This window comes from Corapipo altera, unplaced genomic scaffold (genome assembly GCF_003945725.1).
Source record: "Corapipo altera isolate COAL_440 unplaced genomic scaffold, ASM394572v1 50, whole genome shotgun sequence".
In the NCBI taxonomy this organism is placed as follows: Eukaryota; Metazoa; Chordata; class Aves; order Passeriformes; family Pipridae; genus Corapipo; species Corapipo altera.
Window position 1 is genome coordinate 13,218,234 of NW_020884889.1, and position 19,909 is coordinate 13,238,142.

The window sequence follows — 19,909 nt, forward strand, 5'->3', positions numbered from 1 at the left end:
AAACCTCTTCCCTTTTGTGTTCTTCCTAAAAGAAATATTGGAACGTTAATCGAAAGGCAAACTATATCAATGAGTTATAGTCTGTATGGTATAAATGAAGTTTCACAGTTTAAGAGGAATTTGATGCTCTTCTCACACTCACATCATTCTCACTATGCTGTATATGCTTCTACACCCGAGGTGAATGTATACATTTAATGACTAAAACATTAAGAAATGCAAGATGAATAAATTAACAGGTACAACTAAGGATTATTAGAAAAATTACAGCTGGCTATGTATTAATTTGTTTCACTTATATTTTAAAATATATTTAAAATACATGTGAAATTTGTATTTTAGATGTTTAGGCATTATTTCCACCTTTATAGTTTCCATTCCTAGGGAGATTTAAACCACCAAATCTAGTAAGCACCTATGACATGGATTTGCAGAAGGGCTCTGTTAAGTGATTTTCTTTAAATGCCTTTTGCACAGACAGAGTTATCTAGCTACAAGAGAAGTACTTTTATAAAAAAAAAACCCAGTCATGTGGGGTGGTGGTAGGGAAGCACTGTGAGGAAGGAACTCTGAATATGCTTTGATAACATCAAAGTGTGCACTGCTCAGTCAGGGAAACAGATGTCTTAGCAGGCCACTCTCAACAAACAGCCCAAAGAATGAAAGCCTCACTGGCAGGACCTGGCTGTTCAAAGCAGTCTTATCACTTAAATCAGCCATGCAACACACACAAAAGCACAGAGACCCAGCTTAGCAGTTTTAAAACACCTTGCAAAAGCATATTTGCTCCTTCTGTAAGTCTTATCCATCGGTTGTACGTTCAGAGCACTGCATGGGAATTCCAATATTCCTCTTCAAATATAGATTTATTTCCAAAGGTATCATTCAGGAGCTGTGCTGCCAGGCTTGAATACCTTACCAGCAACTAATTTGCATTTTTAAGGTAAGAACAGAGAAAGTTTTATGTCTGTGATCATTTAAGTAATTTAAAGTTAACTTTGGGGTTTTCCTTACACAGGTTAACACAAACACATGTACTCTTATCATGTAGTTACATGTGCTAAAATTGAGAGGGGCACTTTGATAGAGCAGAGGTAGTAAAAGTACTTTTTGGTATGACATCCCCTTTCCAGTAAAAGCCAAAAATTAAGTAGAAGAAGAATCTGTGTATCCTTTTTGCTTTCAGGGTTCAACAAGTAAGTGGATCTTCAGAAGATGATTTCATCAAGTCTATTTATTAATGCATTTCAAGTTTCAAAAAACCTTACATATCTTTGCACAATACTTTATTTTTTGCATTTTTTAGTAAAAATTTCCAAAGTGAACAAAAAAAGATACTGTATAAAACACAGTGGACATGAATTGACAGTAGTATTTCCTTTTCATTGTCTTGAACTTGCTTTCAGTTTTACCACATCTTGACTTGCAGTGGAGAGTTCAGTGCACATTTCTGTTTTCAGAAAACATTTAACTTAGACTCAAAATAAAATAGGGCAGCATTTGTCTGCCAAAATCCTACCACAGGATAACATTACAGGCAAAAAATTTACATGTTCCAAAGTCTACCACACTCAAGAAGTTACTAAGAACTCTTGCTGAATAAAAGTCACCATTTTAGAAATGCAAACCCACTTCCAATCTTTGCACAGTCTTAAAACAAATGTATTTAAAATGACTTAAAAGCAACTACATACACTTCTAACTAGTTAAGATCATTTAGAATTATTTATATAGTCTATTGGACTTGGGGTTTCATGTACAAAATTTGTCTCTAAACCATGTACAAAAAGCTGTATTTTGAAAAAGTTACCACATACTGTACAAGTTTACAAGGAAGAGATTCCATTATATTCTGTAACATTTTTGGCCTTGCTGGCTTGCGTCACATTATGAGAATGATTGTGTAAACCTTATACTCTTAAAAAACAAAACAAAACCAAAAAAACCCCAAAATGAAACAACAACAAAAAAATAACCCAAACAAAGGAAGCCTGTCCAACCCTTAGTAAATTTTCTCCTAAGCAAAGCCAGGCAAATTATAGCCATTTGCATCTCTAATTAGCTTGGTGCTTTTGGAAAACAAGCAATAAATACATCACAAGCTTAAACGTTTTGTAATGCCCCCTTTCATCTCCTGCATAGCAGTAAGCACCTTAAGACATCTTTTGTTTCATCTTCAAAAATGCCAATTATTTACATTCGTAAGAAAAACTCTGGAATGGGACATTGTGCTGTTGAACTTCACAACTGGTATAAAATGTGGGAAAATTGGTAGTCCTAACTACAATTTTAACTCTGCCACAGTAGCCAGGCAAATCACTCTGTTTTAGTGGTTATGAATCAACAGTATCGTGCTGAAAAGTTATCCAAATACCTGATAAATTAAAAAAGAAAATAAAAAAAAAAATACAGCTTTTCTTTCTTTCCACATCCCTTAGAACATAATTACCATAGTGTAAGAATATCTGAACAGCCCAAATAAACTGGTTGCAATTTTTAAAACAAGTTGAATAACAGGCAGAATTTTCTAACAAAGCATGGAAATATTTCATCTAACTATTCATTATTTAACTGAATAATCAGACAAATTAAAAATATTTATGCTGAGCTACACGAAAGACACTTACATATAACATTTTTGAAACATTCTGACACTTGCAAAGTTTGCAGAACACCTGTTATATCTCTACAAGACCATCCAATCTTGTTTGCTGTGTCTTAGCAGCTGTTGGATAAAGACGAAATGAGCTTGAAACAACTTTGAAAATGATAAAAAAAAAAGTGTGATTGGATTCAAAACTGCTGTGTAAAGCATCACAGGATCCTTGACCACTACACACCATCATCCTCTGTTATCCTGAGTATGTCAATTAAACAGTAATTTCTTCATTAATAGCGGAAAAGTTTTATAATACAAAGAAACATCCATATTGCAATTCTCTTGTTTACAATTGCACACAAGTACGGGTGTACGTTAGAAATACATGTCTGCATATAACAATGTATATACATTGACAAGTAATGTCTCCAATGCTGAGGTGGTCTAGCTTCCTAGCCTTGTCTGGCAGTTGAAAAATAGATATTTTCCTCAATTCTTGAGTAAAAGTTTTACTACAGCCATATTTGCCTGCAAGTGAAGAAAAAATGCAGCACTGAAGAGCACAGAAGGGGGAAAGAATCATGATATGCTAGGCCTTTGTGCCACTAAACCAAAAATACGCAAGAAAAAAACCCCACTTTTCTTCTTTGCGAGCTGGAAGATTCGCTCATTAAAAATTAACCACTTCCACTTGTTTTGAGGGCATATCATGCTTTTTTTTTTTTTTTTTTTCCTCTTCGATTTTTGAGAGTTAAGACTGGGGACAATGACTTATTAGGTTTTCTTTGGAGCGAGTTTTCCCATTGTAGGCACTAGGAAGATCCAAGGCAAAAAGCTGCAGTCAACGTCTCATATGTCCCATCTGATAACTCTCTCGGGGCCTTTGCCGCTGCGGGGGCTGAGTGGTTTGGGGTGGTCTCCTCCTTTTTAAAGTGCCTGTTGCAAAGAAAGGCACCCATTATTAAAAATTAGTTTTAAAAAACAAACAACAAACAAACCCAAGTTATTTTCCAGAAGAGTTGCCCAGGCCATGTGAATCAGACATAACTATTTTTTTCTGGAAGGCTTCAGATTCAGACCAGCGAAGTTTTAAACAGATGATTAACTGCAAGGAGTACTTACAGAATACATTTCAGTGTCTCAACAGTAGTTCCTTAAACAGGTCAATTCTTACAGAATGTAGCATGGAATAGGAAATGAAAGGAACTCTGACTCAGAAAAAGTCTTCAAAGCTGTCTTTTGATATGCATATTATGTTAGAGGAAAATGAGGCAAGAATTAGATTTTTATGAATTGTTTCACTGGCATCAATTCCATTTGTAGTTTCACAGCTCCAGACTAAGAACTGTAGGTTGGGACACCTACAATTTCCCTTTAAAACAAAATAGCTGAGGATAAAACATTTCTCTATAAATTTAATTATCTGGTATACTCACCTGGAAGTGGTTTATGAGGAGGCAACTTTGGATTACTGCTCGGAGTATGAACACTGCATATCTTAATGAAACCAGCCATTAACATGATCAATGCAATTCCCATAAGCAACACTGCCCACCAATAAGCCTAAAAAAAACAACAAAAAGAAAAGACTTTGTGGGCTGGCACACAAGCACAAGAGACAGAAGACATTGCATGGGGCTTTCCTCTGTGTTATAAAAATCATCAAAAAGCTTTTCTGAAACATCACCAAGAACATGTGACCACAACACTTGAAAGAAATATGCCCCCAAAGTTCTCACAAAAAAGCCCAAATGCTTCAGATCCATTCTAATATCAGAAGAGTATTTCACAGAAGATTCACTACAACAGCCATATAAGCCTAAAACAACCAACAGCTTGCACAAAATCGACTATGCAGCTCTACAGTGGTGTCTTGCTGTAGCTTTCCTTCCAGTTTATTATTAGGATAGTGTCATCCAGCACAATGAAAATAATGAATGCTAAAGATCAAAATAATTAGTTACTTAAAAGAAATCAGAGTTTTCAAATATTGTTAAAACAAGAAAAACCGGTAAATTAAAAATGTGAACATTAACACACCAAAACAGACACTGGAATGAATAGAGGTATTAACACAAAATATTTACTTGATTATTTGTTTGTTTCCATTTCCTTCAATCTGTCAAAATTATTTGCTGCACTGAGGGTGCTTACAGCAAAACTAGTCAAACAAGGACTAATTATACTTTGAAGAATGCTGAAGCACTGTGTATATACAGCAACACTTATCAGCTGTGATTCTTGAGTAACAAGAACATTTTGCATTAGACTTGTAATATAAAAAAGAAAAAAATATACTTACCACAATCCACTCTGCAATATTTTCATATAGTTCTGGATTAAAAATTGCTTTCTTTAATCTTGCTAGAGGGCCATCAGCATCTACCAGTCGACACCTCATAAACACATCACAGTAGCCTTTGAAATCATTACAGGGAGATCCAGGTTGCAAAGTAATAGTTTCAAGATGAAAGTAATTCTCCCACTGGCTGGAGCCTGTGCTTGCACACGTAGCTGGGTCCACTGAAAAGTGAATACAACTTAATCAAACCATTATTGTGTTAAGACATCGGTGCATGAACCACCATTTGTTCAAAATGCTTTTCTACTTATCTGTAAAAATGCAAAATATATTGTGTATTTCCTACCAAATACAATGCAATCTCTATCTAAAATCAAGCATGAACGAGATCAGTGTGCTCTCAAGTTAAAAACTCAATCCATGAGAAGCTTCCTCAGACACCCAGTGCATTATTTGAGTTTACAGTTCAGACAAATCTTACTTTTCCTCATGCAGCAGACATGACACAGTTCTCTGTCATCCTTGCCATCTGAACTAGCACATGTACATTCCTCCAAGCCATGCTTCTCACAGATAGAGCCAGCACATTGCTGTGGGAGACAAAAGCACAAGAACACCAAAATCAATATCACTTTTAAGCACGCTGACATCAGAAAAGGTATTAATTTTTAATATCTGAAAGCCTTACTGTAGGTCTAAAGATGCTTATCAATAAAAGCAATTGCTTCAGTTTCAATGTTTTGGCATATTTAATAACTTATTAAAAGGTGATTTACCCTATTTTTTAACACTATCTTTTTTTATGGCCACAGAGTACCTTGCAAAACACTCACAATTCACACTGAAACATGACCACTCGAAACCATGGTTGGAAAAATAAACCAAACACATGTCTTCACAAATATTTTCTCCCAGAAAATAATAAAAATTAATGGCAGAAAAGACTGTGTATTTAATTTCCCTGTGGGAGAATCCTCCAAACTCAAATAAAAACCTCAGTGTATTTTTTATCTTGTTTCAAAATCAGTAACTATATAAAGACAATTCCTCTATCCTTAATGACTATACATTAGCTGAAAAAATATGACAAGCAGCATTTGATTAAAAACCTGGACTGTGGAAAACAGACTTACAGCAACACAAGTTACAGCTCTTTAAGAGGATGATTTTTGCTTGTTTCTGCTTCCAAATAAATACAAATTAACTCAAAAAGAGAATTCCCATCAATATTTCATAGCAACTGCCATGGTCTCTCTAACCCAAAAAACTAATGGCAGTTCAGAATAATTCTATATGTTTGCACGCCAGTGCTACATGTGCATGTCTGGAGCAACTGTGTATTTTCAATACAACAAATTCAAGCTGTATTGACAGCATATCTAATTTTCTGAGGCAACAAAATTACTTGACCAAGACTGAAGAAAAATGAAAGGGTGGAACTAGAAAATAAAACACTTCCATAATCCTGATTTTTACAAAAAACTTTAAAGGGAACTTTTCAAATAGTACAGCTACATTGCTACTAGTTACCTATGTCTTAATACTTGGTGTACTTTCACAGTTATTTTGCCTGAAACCAATAAATCAAACATTTATATTGAAAAACAGACTGAGCTCGTACTGTTCTCCGGCAAGCATTGAAATCATACTGATTCACAACAAACAACATGAGCAGTAAAAACCATACCCCATTTATGCAAACTTGGGTGTTCCTGTTGCACTCTGTGAAGTTTTTTTTGGGGTCAGATGCTGGACAGAGAGCACTGAAACCATTACACATTCCTTCTTTTGCACAGTCAGAATCGTTCCGACACTTTTCCGTCCTGTCTTTGAAACGACACTGGGGAGTGCAACAGGGGCCTTGGCTGGGGCTGCAAACAGAGAATGTGCATGGCAAGAAAAAAACATGAACAATTGCAAAAGAACCCTGAAACCTACTCAAACACTCAACATATTTCTGATTTGTGCTAATCAAACTGTGAAATTTTTCTCATGGCATAATTATGCTTAGGGACTTCTCACTCGTTGTATAAGGCATTTGAAACAAAGTCATTACTTTTAGAAAAAAAGCAGGTAAATGGATTCAGATTCTGAAATACCAGTTAAAGTTCCCGATAAATGCCCAAAATTAAAGTGTACTGTAACACACATGCACAATACCTGCACATTTTGCCTGGTTTTAACTTGCATTTTTTATCTTCTGCTTGGTTTGCATCAAAACAGCAATCATCTTTACATTGGTCACTGTATCCACAATCACACTGTTCTCCTTGTTCAACCAGTCCATTACCACAGATGGGCTGCCCAGACTCTGAAAAATGCCAGTATATTTATGTACAAAGCACTACAAAGAACACGCAAACAGACTTATAAACGTTAACAAGCATCCAGCCAATCACGACTGAAAAAGCCTGGTCAAGATGGACTTTAGACCAGGGCTCAAGTCAACTTGCAGTACTGCTGCCACCCAGCTTAGTCATTCCTACAGTTCACAGAACTTTAAGCTCTGAGTGAAAGGTTTTGGTTGGTAACAGTGGGAGTGCTAAGAACGAGCTTTCTGCTGAGTCTCCAAGGGAGCCACGTCCTTTCCTGCACTCCTTTAATAGTCAGAGCACCTTAAGGCAAAGGTTGATGTCACTGGGGTGAACTACTATTACTCCAAAATCCAAACCTATCACTGCACAATATCTCAAAATTTGTGGAAGTTCACACATCACAGACTCCAGAAAGAAAAAATCCTACAAAACCTTGGGGTTTTTTTATGTCTAAATAGGACTCCCTGAAGTTTAATATGTGCTCCTTCCCTTCTAGTCCTTTCACTGGACATAACTGAGAACACTCTGGCCCTGTTCTGTTTACTCCCTCTCACCAGGCATTTATAAAGACTAAGAAGAGCCTCCCCCAGTCTTCTCTGCTCCAGACTTAACAGGCTCTCTTGGCCTCTCCTCATATGTCAGATGCTCCAACCCCTTAATAACCCCTGTGGCCCTTTGCTGGACTCACTCCAGTATATGCCTTTTCTGTACTGGGCAGCTCAGAACTTGAAACAGTACTTGAGATCTCAGAGTTAATTCTTTACTAACAGAATCTTTCAGTAAACGAAATCAAAATTAATGATTAAGATAAAAAAGTAAAATAAAAATAAATAAAATAAATGTATAAGTAAGCATAATAGTAATAGCTCAATCATTCTGCCTTCAGGTTGATTAAATACATACCAACAAAACAATTATTTCTCTTTTTCTCAAGAACTTGGCTGATATTTCGAATGCTACAGATAGAGAACTTGTTGTTGTTAAGTTTGTCCCCAGATGTAGCTCTTGCATACATGATATAATTGCCATTCTCTTTCTGTCCCAAGTTCTTGGACTCTCCTGGAGTGCACTCCATTCCAGAATCGTGCTGCAAAACAAACATTTTACAATTATCTCTATCACAACAGGTGCAAAAGTAACTTGGATTTGGTGGTGCTAACACAGTGAGAATAAAAAGAATAAAAATAAAGCACTACCTTACACTCTAAGATTTCTTGCAATACAAGAAGTATATATATAAAACCAAGGTTTGTTTTTGTGTTCCGTTTGTTTTGTTAATGTTTTTTTTTCCAAGACAACAGCAGCAAGTATCTAACTTCTTAAGTTTTAGCTTATTTGCATTCTTGGCAATGTACACCCCCAACAGCATGTCCCAGAACGAACAGTGACTCGGCAGAGGTGCCATCTCCTAAAAAGAGTGGCTTTATGATCTCAAGAGGGTAATAAGTATTCTGTTGAATAAAAGCAGGAGGAGTTAAGAGAAACTGCAATCCATTCTTTCTGTTTGTTTTCAGGGAGGTACAAGGAGAACTCCAAAACAGAGCAGGAGTCTGTCTCTGTTGGCTGTGACTGCACCTCTACAACCCCCAGAGTGAGGGATGAAAGGCATCCCAGGTTGGCAGATTGTCCAACCACCAGCAGACTGACAACACACTCAGTTGTTCAGCGCTAGAGGAACTCCAATGCTGTTCTGATGCACCCAGCTTCCCAGAAATACAACCTACATCTCCAAAAGAAATACCTAGGTTTTAAAATTTTCAACATGAACTACATAATTTATTGTAACTCGGTAGAACCAAATGCGTGTTCCTGTATTTGCCAGGATCAAATGCAACTTAAGAGTATAATCAGTGGACCCATCTTTCAGGCTGATCCAAGATGTTTCACTCAGTGGGATTGGTTTTTCAGCTTCATGTGCCCATATTTTCAATTCTACTTGGAAGGTTTGTCCTAATCAGAGCAGTGGTACTAGGGATTTTTCAAGGTATGTTAAGAAAGCATTCATATGTGAGTAACTGTTCTGGAAAAACAGTAAATTCCTGTCATATCTGGATTTCATTTTACTTCCAAGAGTAGAAAGTCTTAAAAGTTTAAAAATAAATTTAAAAAGTCCCACACCAGAAGACTTTGTTCTCATTTTCAACAAAACTAAAAGCCTCATGCTTTCATCTTGCCACAAAAAAAAGTTCGCATCCCTAGATGATGGTGAAACAATTCTACTCCAAAACATTCTCCTTGGTATCTTAATTCTCTCTACAATTTTCTTAGCTAAACTTCTAAGTATGAAATAATTGAACATAAAAGCAAGCCAGTTCTATCTTCATTTGTTGAATAGATTATCATCTTAATCAATTTTGCATTGATTCTTCTCCTCTCCAGGATAAACTGAAATAGATTTAGAAGATGTGCATGACCCTAGTCTTCATAAAAAACAAGGAAGCTTATATGGAATAATAACAAAGTCTCTTTGTAAGGGATTGAACTAAAATAAACAAACACTTCTCAAAATCCACTGTTGCACCAGTGTTGTCAAATACTCACAAAAGATCACAGTTTGGCCATCCATTTGTGTTTGTATACATTGTGTGTGCACAAATGCACACAGGAGTCAGGATTCTACTCTTCTTGTTTATAATAAGTAAAAACTCCATTTGTAAATCATGCCCTTTGAAATGGTTGGAAGGGAGTTAACAGATCAACAGTAATACTCACAGGTGAACCAAAGTTATGCCCAACCTCATGAGCAAAAGTAATGTGAGAAACCTTGGGAGGGACATGAGAGCCATAGTTCTGGACAGTGATGATTCCAGTGTTCAGAGACTTCTTCTTCCCATCAGAATACAATTTGCTTTTCTCACATATTCCTCCAGAGCTCCCTGCATTTACACAAAAGTACACCAGTTAGGCATTTAAGGAAAGAAGTACTGTGTTACTTTTCTGGTGACATCCAGAGCAACAAACAGTCTTTCTCCTCAGTGGAGGTTTACAGACTAACAGTTCTGCTGTATAATTAATAATAGCACAACCTTGAAAGTAGATTAGATTTATTCACACTAATGCTCTCAACACTGACTGGATACACTTACACAAGAAGTTAGTTGGTTTAGAATAGCTATTAAGAGCTATTTTGGGCTTTCACTGCATGGACTTATTTCATCATACCTGTAGTACAAGACTAGCAGGGTGCAAGGGCCAATACAGATTCACCACAATCTACATCCCATTTGGATTTCACTGAATAAAAAAATCCACAGTAGGTTTGCTGGAGATCCTCTCTCATAGAAAGAGTATTTACAAAAAGTGCCTCCTAAGATTATCTACGTATCATTGTCAGAAAAAGTGCCTCATTTTTTCACTCCAAACTAAAGCTGAAAATGCTTTTGATGTGCCACTTAATGAGACTCATGTTTAAAAGGTCAACAGTCAAGCGCATCGCATTTACTATTTGGAAAAGCCTAATCATTTTTACTTTAATTTCACCAAATTTTCCCATAACTTGGGTTTGTACTGAAGCATCATCAATGTTCTAAAATTCAGCTATTTTATTGCTAATGTAAATGGTGTCTAAAAATGGTGCCTAAAAAAAGGTTTCCCTTCTGAAATAGTTTCATTTTAGCAACACATCCCACTTGACCTATGTCAGTGTGTGTGTTAAGGATGAAAATCTCTCAAAGTAACTTAATTTTTCTCAATTAAATTTAGTTATGGAAGCAGTGTTTATGGAATGCACAATCCAGTTCATCCTGTGCCTGCTCAGTCTGTACATTAGGTTGGTCAACACAGACCCTGTTTCTCATTTCCACAGGCCACCTGTGCATTATTTTTCCTATGGTTCTTCCACAGTCACTAAGGTTAGTCCACACAGGTTCCTCTAACATACCCTGAATACCCTAACGATACTTATTTGAGCTTTTTAGTTTTCTAAAATAAAAGTCTGAGACTGTCATCTCACAACAGTTTTCTATATAGCTCCAGTACTCTACAAAGAGCAAAGTACAGCTGTAAACAAAGTGAGGTTATAATGTATAGCTACATCTCATGAATGGTTTCATGTTTCTTCCCCAATTACTCAAATTCTGTTAAAGCTCTCAATAATGTTCTCAGTCTCTTGCAAAATCCCACAGAATTTGCTCTCTTTAGCCTAATTTGTTATTATATATAAATCACTTAAGGGAAGAAACAAGGAAAGATCATTCCTTCTCAATTTCTGATTTTGATTTATGTGAAAGCGTCTACAATTTGGAACTTGTGATGAGCTATAATGAATGAATTTGTATTTATTCGAATTCAAAGCATAACAACTTTCAAATATATCATTTATAGAACTAATATAGCTTATAAAGCCAATACACAGAGGACAAATATCTTGAGATGCTACACACAGGAAGACCATTATTTGATCTTTTTACATCAAGGGACATACTTTAGACCAAAAATACACAAGTAGACTGAAACTAATGAGAATCAGTTCAAAAAGAGCCACACAATATTTATTCTGTTATCTCCCAGAACAAGATCTCAAAGATTTAAACAAAAAAAAATACTTTCAGCACTACCTAGAAAACCTAAGGGTTCTGCAGTGTAGTTCTTCTACAAAACTCAAACTGCATAGTTCTAAGTTCTGCTTATATAGAGCAGAAATACTTGTTTCATCTGTCACTTTACTGATCACTAATACTTGTCATAAATAAAAAGCAATCCAAGTAATATTACCTTTATGTAAAAAAAATAGTTTTCCTTCATTGTTCACATCTTGCTCATCAGAAATACAGAAATATCAGCTGAAGTGACACAGGATAGATTGAAAAAAAATAAACAAGCCATACTTAATCAAAATGGGAAAGGTTGGTCAGGAGATTTTTTGTGTATTTGCTGTCAATTTAAAGGACATGGTTTCTACCTTTCTTCTAGTACCTACCTATAATACCTTATTTCATAGCTCTGAAGGTTTGTGAACAATTACCTGAAGGGGCTCCAACCCAAGCCAGACCAAGGACTCCATCATCAAAATCACGGTCTGTAAACACATAGGCCAAGCAATAATCATCATGATTCTGCTCCGAGTTCAGCTCCAGAAACTTTTCCACACCAATGTTCGGAAATCTAAAGGGATTGGAAGAGTCCTTCTCATCTACGGTTGTGTTAATCTGAAAGTAAATTGAAACAAACTGTAAGACGTGATTCATTTTCACTTGCACGTGCCAGCTAAGAGGATTACTGCTGTCAATACCTTGGTATGTTACATAGTTTAAGATGTTGCTTAAGATTTGTAAGCCTGGACAAATTACCGCCCCAATATTTGGAAAACAAAGTTCTTCAATAAATGAAGAATTGCATTTGTGTAGTAAATCCCCACTCTCTTATTTCCTTCTTCTGCTTTTCCCCCTCAGTACCTAAAAGTTTATATTTGTCCTCTTAAATCATCACTTTTTACAAGGAACTTTCAACTTGGATAGCCATTATGTGTTTTAGTGTTCTTGGGGAGTAGCAATACAGTTCATTCACCACACAACAACACTGCTGAAACACAAGCAAATTGATAAAAAAACTGACTACAGCTTAATAAAGAAGCAGTGGGCTTTTGACAACAAACACTAAAATAAAACCAAATAAATGGTTTAGGGCATATTTACTACAGAGACGCTTGTGTTAAAGAACTATTATAAAACAACAAATAAGTACAAGTGAACAGGACATTTGAAAAATACAGCCCCTAAGGATTATCAGGGGAGCTGAAAGGATTTCCAGTACAACTTACTCTTATTCGTTTCACCATGAAGCTGATGTTACGGATTCCTGAAAAATCTGTGGACTGGTAAATGGTGTCAATGGCTTTCACATGGCTGGATATCTGTCAAAACCAAAAATATCCACAGTTCAAAGATCCATGCATTACACTATAGCTTATCTTGAACAGCCACAGTTGCAAGGCCTAGACTTCTACAATAAGGTCCAGTGCTGTAGGAACTCTAACAGGCCTTTTTAATCAAATGCGGATGGCAAATAATGGAAATAAGTCACTATATAACCAGGAGTTACTACTACAGTATCTGCATTCCCACCATGCCAGATAACACCAAAGGATTTTGCCATTTCTCTTTTTACTTTTTAAACACAATTCTATCAACTATTCTGATACCTCTTTGTAACACTCCTTCATTCATTGCTATGGCAAGACAGTACTGCAGTTGAAATTGTATTCAAAGCACTGCATTTCTTTTTTGGAGAAAAAAATTTACTTGTTACAGCATTATTCTCTCATTTCTGGTAGAACACAAATGTGAAAAAACTAATCATTTATCTTTTCTAAGAGCACATAGAAATGCTACCTCATTAAAAACCTGACTTTGAAGGTAACTTCAGAGCTTTGAAAAATGTTACTTGAATTGTGTATGTACAGTCTAATGAATAAATAGTAGAAGTCAGATTTGCAAGTGGCAGTGAAACTTTAGACTTCAAGAAATATGTTAACATGCTAGCTACATTTTCAGCAAATTATCAGCAAAAACACCAAATCAAACCAGCCCTTCTTCCAGTTAATAGTGTATTGACAAATGAAAAGCATCTGCTTTTAGCTGCCACTGTTTTTTTAACCATTCACTACATCAGATGCTGCAGGAACAGATCTCAGCACCATCAGTTTACAGTGGTTTGAGCTAAAGTTTCAAAGGGAAGGCTGTGCAAGTGTTAAAACAGAGGTCTGGCAGGCTGTCAAACAGAACAGAACTCTTCAGGAAGTATTATTTTCCTGAGTATGAATTGAGAACAGTCAGGCTGCAAGTGCTGCTCAGAGGTGCTAAACACCACGGCTGCCACTAAAAACCAAAGGAAGCACAAGTGCCCGGGACTTTTGTCACAGAAACAGCATCTTTTTAGTGAAATAAGAAAGCCACTTCAATAACATCAAGATCACTTTAACAAATGAAATAAGACATCTAAAGTAAATAAGTAAAAATACACACAAATAAGTTACATGACATTCATGAGAACTAAACAAAGGAAAAGCAGATAATTTAAACCAAAGGGACTGGAAATACCTGTGAGATTACAGCTTCCCTGGTTCCATAATGTTTGTAGAACAAATGATCAGTCTGAATATACAGCTGACACGTATTTTTCTCAGCCTGAGTGGCACGTTTTTTCCTTAAAAGCTGTGGCCCATCATTCTTAGGCTCTTCAAAAGGCTTCTACACATACACAGGAAAGGAACACATGAATTTTGTAAATCTACATGCTGCACTAGATCACCTAAAAACAGCAGTGGATTTTGCTAAACATCCTCTGCTAATACAAAGGGACTTCCATTCTTTTTCTTGAACTTGGAAAGTTGCATGAATCTCAAATTAAGTATGTTTTTAAGTTTTCAAGTATTTTTACTGAAATCTTAGCAAAACACTTCTGTGCATTTCATTTTATATTACAAAAGGCAGTCAACGTTAAACAGATTTTTTTTTTCATTCATGTGATCTTTGGAATTTTTCCTTTTCCTAATCCTTTTTTTAAGATATACAAACTGTGTTAGACTAGTAAAAAAAATCAGCACTGGTGGGACTTAAAATGCACCTTCCCTAACACCAGTTATTTCAAATTGTAATTACCTTAGTTGGCTACCTCAGCAAACAGAAATGTTTAAGCACTTCAGCATGGAACAAATGGGACACTAAACATGAAGTTAAGGGGATGCTGGCTAGTCAGAGTGGTACCTGGTAACACAAGGGCCTTACAGCACTAACTGCTTGATGGTCCACTCTCTCCATGAAGTTTAACAAGTAAATTTTTGTGAAAGCATGCTATTGTTACCAGTGTTGAATTGTGTATTAATATTGATAATATCTGGAGTCACAGCTTAAATAAACTTTAAGTTGTTGATGCTGTTTAACAATCCATATCGCATAGTTTTGTTGGTATGTATTTAACTGACACCACAAAATTATGCTAAAACTTGGAACAGTTCAGAACATAACTAAGAGAATCTCAGTAACTTACTGTTGGAAATTGTTGGGAAAAAAATATTTCATGACACATGGTGCAAACCTGAAGGTAAAACCACTGCAGGACTCTAAACAAGTGCACAAGTTCCTCCCACAGGACACTCACCTCTCACAGCAGGTAATCTGCAGCTGTAACCCCTTCACTCTTAGAATATTGTTAATAAGACCCTCCCACTCATATCACTTAATTTTCCACTGAAAGCACTCAGATATCCCAAGTGTGTTACATTAACATAACTTGAAAATCTAAAAGTTACTACTCTTTAGAACAAATATATTTCTTGGAGATCAATCTTCCTTCTCAATGGCAATAAAGTATATTCCTCATCTTAAGCTTGATTTCCACAGCCATTCAAAAATCCTAACTGTTGAAAAATTTGAGATCATGTAGGATTCACTAAGGCTATAACCTGACACATCTTTGCTACAGAAGCAATGAGAAAAAGAATTTACAAAAATTACGTTAATAAGAAACCTCCAGCAATAATTTAAGTATCTCACAATGTGGAAGGATGATGACTGACCAAAAGTAAAAGAGACAACATACAAGAAATAGGAAGTTATCACACTAACTACTAATCAACATAATCCATTAGCCTGTATTGTACCTCTGTTGTTGGTTCTTCTATACCAGTCATCTGGTACTTCTGCATTCTTTCAAATACTGAATGATCTGCACAACCTCCTTGTGGTCCATATTTATGTGGATATTCTAAAAAGAGGAAGGCCAGGTTGAGTTTTCAAATTCCGAGCAGAAGTCCAAAATATGGCTGCATCACTGCAGCTTATTCAGTTTGTGTCCACTATTGTACATGTGGATTGAGGGAAGCATTCTTAGATTCAAGCTTTATGCAGCTTTTTTTCATTAAACATTTCTACTAAGATACATTCTTACTTTTACAAACAAAACAAAATTCCAATTGCTTCTTAACTTTGTTTTCTTACAGACACAAGAAAATATGATGAGCAGTGTCTTAACACAGGAACAAGAACCATCACTTACACACCTGTACCCATGAGCTTGAACTAACAGTAGCATTCAAAAAATGAAATCACAATGGAAAACTATCAGAGATCAAGTATACTAAAGACTGCTTGGATAGAGAAAGGGGTTTTTATTTTACTCAGTAAACAAACTAAGAAACCTTGTTAACATTCTTAGAGGGTTTTACTATTTTATTCATCTTCCACAGAATTGTTGACAATTTTTTTACATTATGCCACTTAACTACCAACACATGAGAACCAAAATGCTGGTGATCCTTGGTTTTCAACTCAAATCTACAATTCAGAATTATGAGTTTGCTACCAATGTTCTTGACAAGGTGAAATGCATGATTTCCATTCTGGAATGTAAACAGTGCAATTAAGGATGAGATCAGTGTGTGCATGTACATATGCATGTGTGCAGATTTGAAATTCAGAGTTACACATTACAAAATTACGGGTAGATTTGAAAACTTCACTGGCAAAGTAAAAAAAGACTGAAAAGAAACATTTTCAACTCCTCCTTCCTGCAGCCAACTGTTTAAATTTCAAAAACAAAACTGCCATACTATGTGGGTACACATCAGTTAAACATGGTGGAGATCCAAACTAGCTGAGGGAGAATATCATACAAATGCCTCTTTAACAAGGGCAATTCTTTCAATGCTTGCCAGTGAAGATCTTATTGCACAAGTGAATGTGCTTCAGACACACAGAGTTAGGTTTTGGTTAGGTTAGGATCTATTAGAGATTTGTAAGCAACCTGTACTTGCAGAAGCTTCCTTTGGAGATGAGAAACACTGAGGAGGCCTTGTCCCTTCAGATTCTTTGCACATTGGATCCCATTATAAACTGGTGCTCAAGTAAGAGAGAATGGAATACAGATTATGGGACCCACAGATTTAAATAATTAATAATTCCATTTCTGTTGGGCAAACCACAGTTTTAGCATCATCTCAACAGTGGGGGTTTTGTCAGAAATGTGTAAACTTTACTGAGGTTTGTTTTCAGGAATTGTTAGCAGGTTCATTTTTTATTTTTCTTTGGTGTTTTTTTGTTTGTTTTTAAAAAAGAGTGGAGATCCAGATTCAGAGAGTAAACAGAAGACTCGTAAGAATGGATCTATAAAGCCTAAGACCTGTCACCAAGGACCTGCTGTCCACCTTATAAGCATTTCATGTGATTTTACCCTGGACTTCCTCTGGTTCTGTGGAGATGCCCCCTTGGAGTATGGACTCTGATATGGTGTCATCTGACAGCTGCCTTTAATTATCTTTGATTCTCATTCCTGCTCCCTGCAATCATATTGTATGATGCTGCTAAACTATTTCAATATACAACTTACCTTGTAATTTTATTTAATTACTTTCTGCATATTAGTTTCAACTTTTCCCACCACACAAATGCCATTTTTGAACTGCTGTCTCATCACATTCCTCCAGGCACAGTTAGACAGAGCACAGTGCCAGGAGAGTGAAGAGAGAAAAAGAGAAAAAAATGCTCTTACTGTAAGTCACCTCAACCAATTTGCTCAAGCAAGGTAGTGGGACACTGACTTGGCTACAACCAATATGAAACAAAAAGCACCATGCTCTCTTGAGGTCACTTTGTAATTTTGGGGATCCTGTTTAATATCACCAGATTGGAGTTACAAGCAACGGATTATAAATATGATTTTTCCTTCTCTATCTCCACCACCCTTTTTTCCACCCATAATAGTATTAAAAAAAAAATCTGTTTTCATTCTAATGAAAATTTTCATTACCTACTCCCCAATTTCACACCCCTGACTATTTATCTCTGCAACAAGAGCAGGTTATCCAGGGGCAGGAGCAATGGACAGTCCTGCCTTTCCCTTCACATTTCCTTCACATTTCACCTACAGAAAACCATCCTACCTTTAAAGTAACTCCTGCAGGAACCCCACCCTGTAGCATTATGATAATCGTCAGAACAGTATTAGAAATAAATGTTCTCAATGTATTACACAAAAAAAAAAAAAATCTGTCTTTTCTCTCTTTTTCCCCAAAGAGGTTAGGAAATCCCTTAACTACCTTTTTAATGTTGACTGCCTGCAATTCAAAGAAATATTTCTCCCTTCAAAAGTAATAATCTACTAAGAAACACTTCAAAGGTATGACAGTAAAAATTATAAAACATTACATTGAACATGAAACAGTCTGCAACAGCAATTGCCAAGGTTTTGCATGTGCTGGAAAACCCCACATGGACACATTTGAAACCACCTTGCTAAACACAGGAGGCAGGAAATGGGATAGTTCACTTTGGACCATGTCTGACTCACAGGGAAAGTTGCACACCAAGTTTTCTTTTGCTAAATGCTGCATTACCCCCACACTGTGAAGGCACCATTCCCTCTTCATCTTTTGAGAATTCCTATTTCCATCATCCCCTGCAGCAGTTCCATTTTTAAATTTCTGATGCTAAGCAAGAACTCCATGCTGTCAGATGACTTGGACAGTTTCGACCCACATGACAGAAGTCTGATCCATGCTCTTGTGAAGCTTTTAAATGCTCTGAGATGTGCCAGCTCTTTGGGATCAAGAGTTTCTTAGCCTATCTCTACCAAAACCCTGTGAAGTGAGAAGGAGAAAACACCTGCCTTCACCATGAAATGATTGCTTACAGTGAATGCAGAGTTGAGAAAAAACAAGAAGACTATTTTCCAACAGAGCTACAGCAGAAAGGGTTAATAACAGATTTGAATTTCTAACTAGAGAAAATCATTAGGCAAAAGAAATACTTAATTTTTCTTTTCCAGTATTGTACACTTTCAATTTTTGTACATCCTGACAGAATGTTAAAAAAAGAGTAAAAAGTAGAAGATAACAAATCGAAAAACCACCCCCAAAATCTTGTCATTTCATACTTTCTAACAAAGATGTCTTATTCTAATTAGATGGCAGGTAATTATTGATTTTTACAACTCCAGATGCTCAAAATAACATTTTTTCCTTTTAGGAAAATGTACTACCTTCCACTAAGACATTCCTGAACATGTGAATTTTTTTCTTCTACTTCTCAGTAAAAAGTACGATCTGTTAAGCATGTAGATTAACTGCTTAATGATTACTAGATTTAGGCATCTGGAAAAAGGATATGCCATCAAACTTTCATCAAAAATGATGAAAACTCAATTCTTCAACAGCCACAGATTTGCCCAATACTAGCAAAAGCAAGAGTGTCAAAACAAAATTTTAGTGTAAGTAGATACAAAAAAAAAAATCCTTATTACAGATTTCATTCAAAGTGGTCTGTGACATTCTGCTCCCATGAAAACTGTCAAGTAGACCATTATTAAATTGACAACCACAATGTGATGAAAAAGAAACCAAGTTCTCATTAATAAAATGCAGTTTGCAATGGTCTGTACATCCAGCAGATAGGGCTTTGCAAAATTAAGAAACACTTCACTTTTAGTTCTCAGTTATATGTTAATTTTCCTGAAGGTCTGAACAGGATCTTCCTGTGTATTGTTGATCTGAGGAAATACAGATTTTGTATTTCACAGCATGAACTCAGGGGTACACTTGAAGCAAACAGTATTTAAATAAAGTAAATACAGTTCAAATGAACTTAAAGAAATGCTTCCAGAATGTTTTAATGCAAACAGCAATCTGCATCTTTCTAGCCCTAAATTATAAAACAGTTTGATCAAAGAGTGGTTTAGAAACTAAAATCATTCAACTGGTGT

General features: G+C 36.0%; 1 protein-coding gene across 1 annotated transcript in view; it reads right to left on the reverse strand.

The window, feature by feature from the left end:
• Positions 1 to 1,215: 1,215 nt before the first annotated feature.
• ADAM10 (ADAM metallopeptidase domain 10) overlaps positions 1,216 to 19,909 on the reverse strand; it is a 44,347-nt gene continuing 25,653 nt past the window's right edge. Inside the window, exons 5-16 of the mRNA XM_027644107.1 lie at positions 15,816 to 15,919; positions 14,254 to 14,403; positions 12,975 to 13,067; positions 12,180 to 12,363; positions 9,929 to 10,092; positions 8,120 to 8,303; positions 7,062 to 7,212; positions 6,589 to 6,772; positions 5,383 to 5,491; positions 4,902 to 5,122; positions 4,036 to 4,162; positions 1,216 to 3,535 (exon numbers count right to left, since the gene is read on the reverse strand). Coding sequence (XP_027499908.1) covers positions 3,441 to 3,535; positions 4,036 to 4,162; positions 4,902 to 5,122; positions 5,383 to 5,491; positions 6,589 to 6,772; positions 7,062 to 7,212; positions 8,120 to 8,303; positions 9,929 to 10,092; positions 12,180 to 12,363; positions 12,975 to 13,067; positions 14,254 to 14,403; positions 15,816 to 15,919 — 1,766 coding nt within the window. The 3' untranslated portion in view covers positions 1,216 to 3,440. The remainder of the gene's footprint in view (positions 3,536 to 4,035; positions 4,163 to 4,901; positions 5,123 to 5,382; positions 5,492 to 6,588; positions 6,773 to 7,061; positions 7,213 to 8,119; positions 8,304 to 9,928; positions 10,093 to 12,179; positions 12,364 to 12,974; positions 13,068 to 14,253; positions 14,404 to 15,815; positions 15,920 to 19,909) is intronic.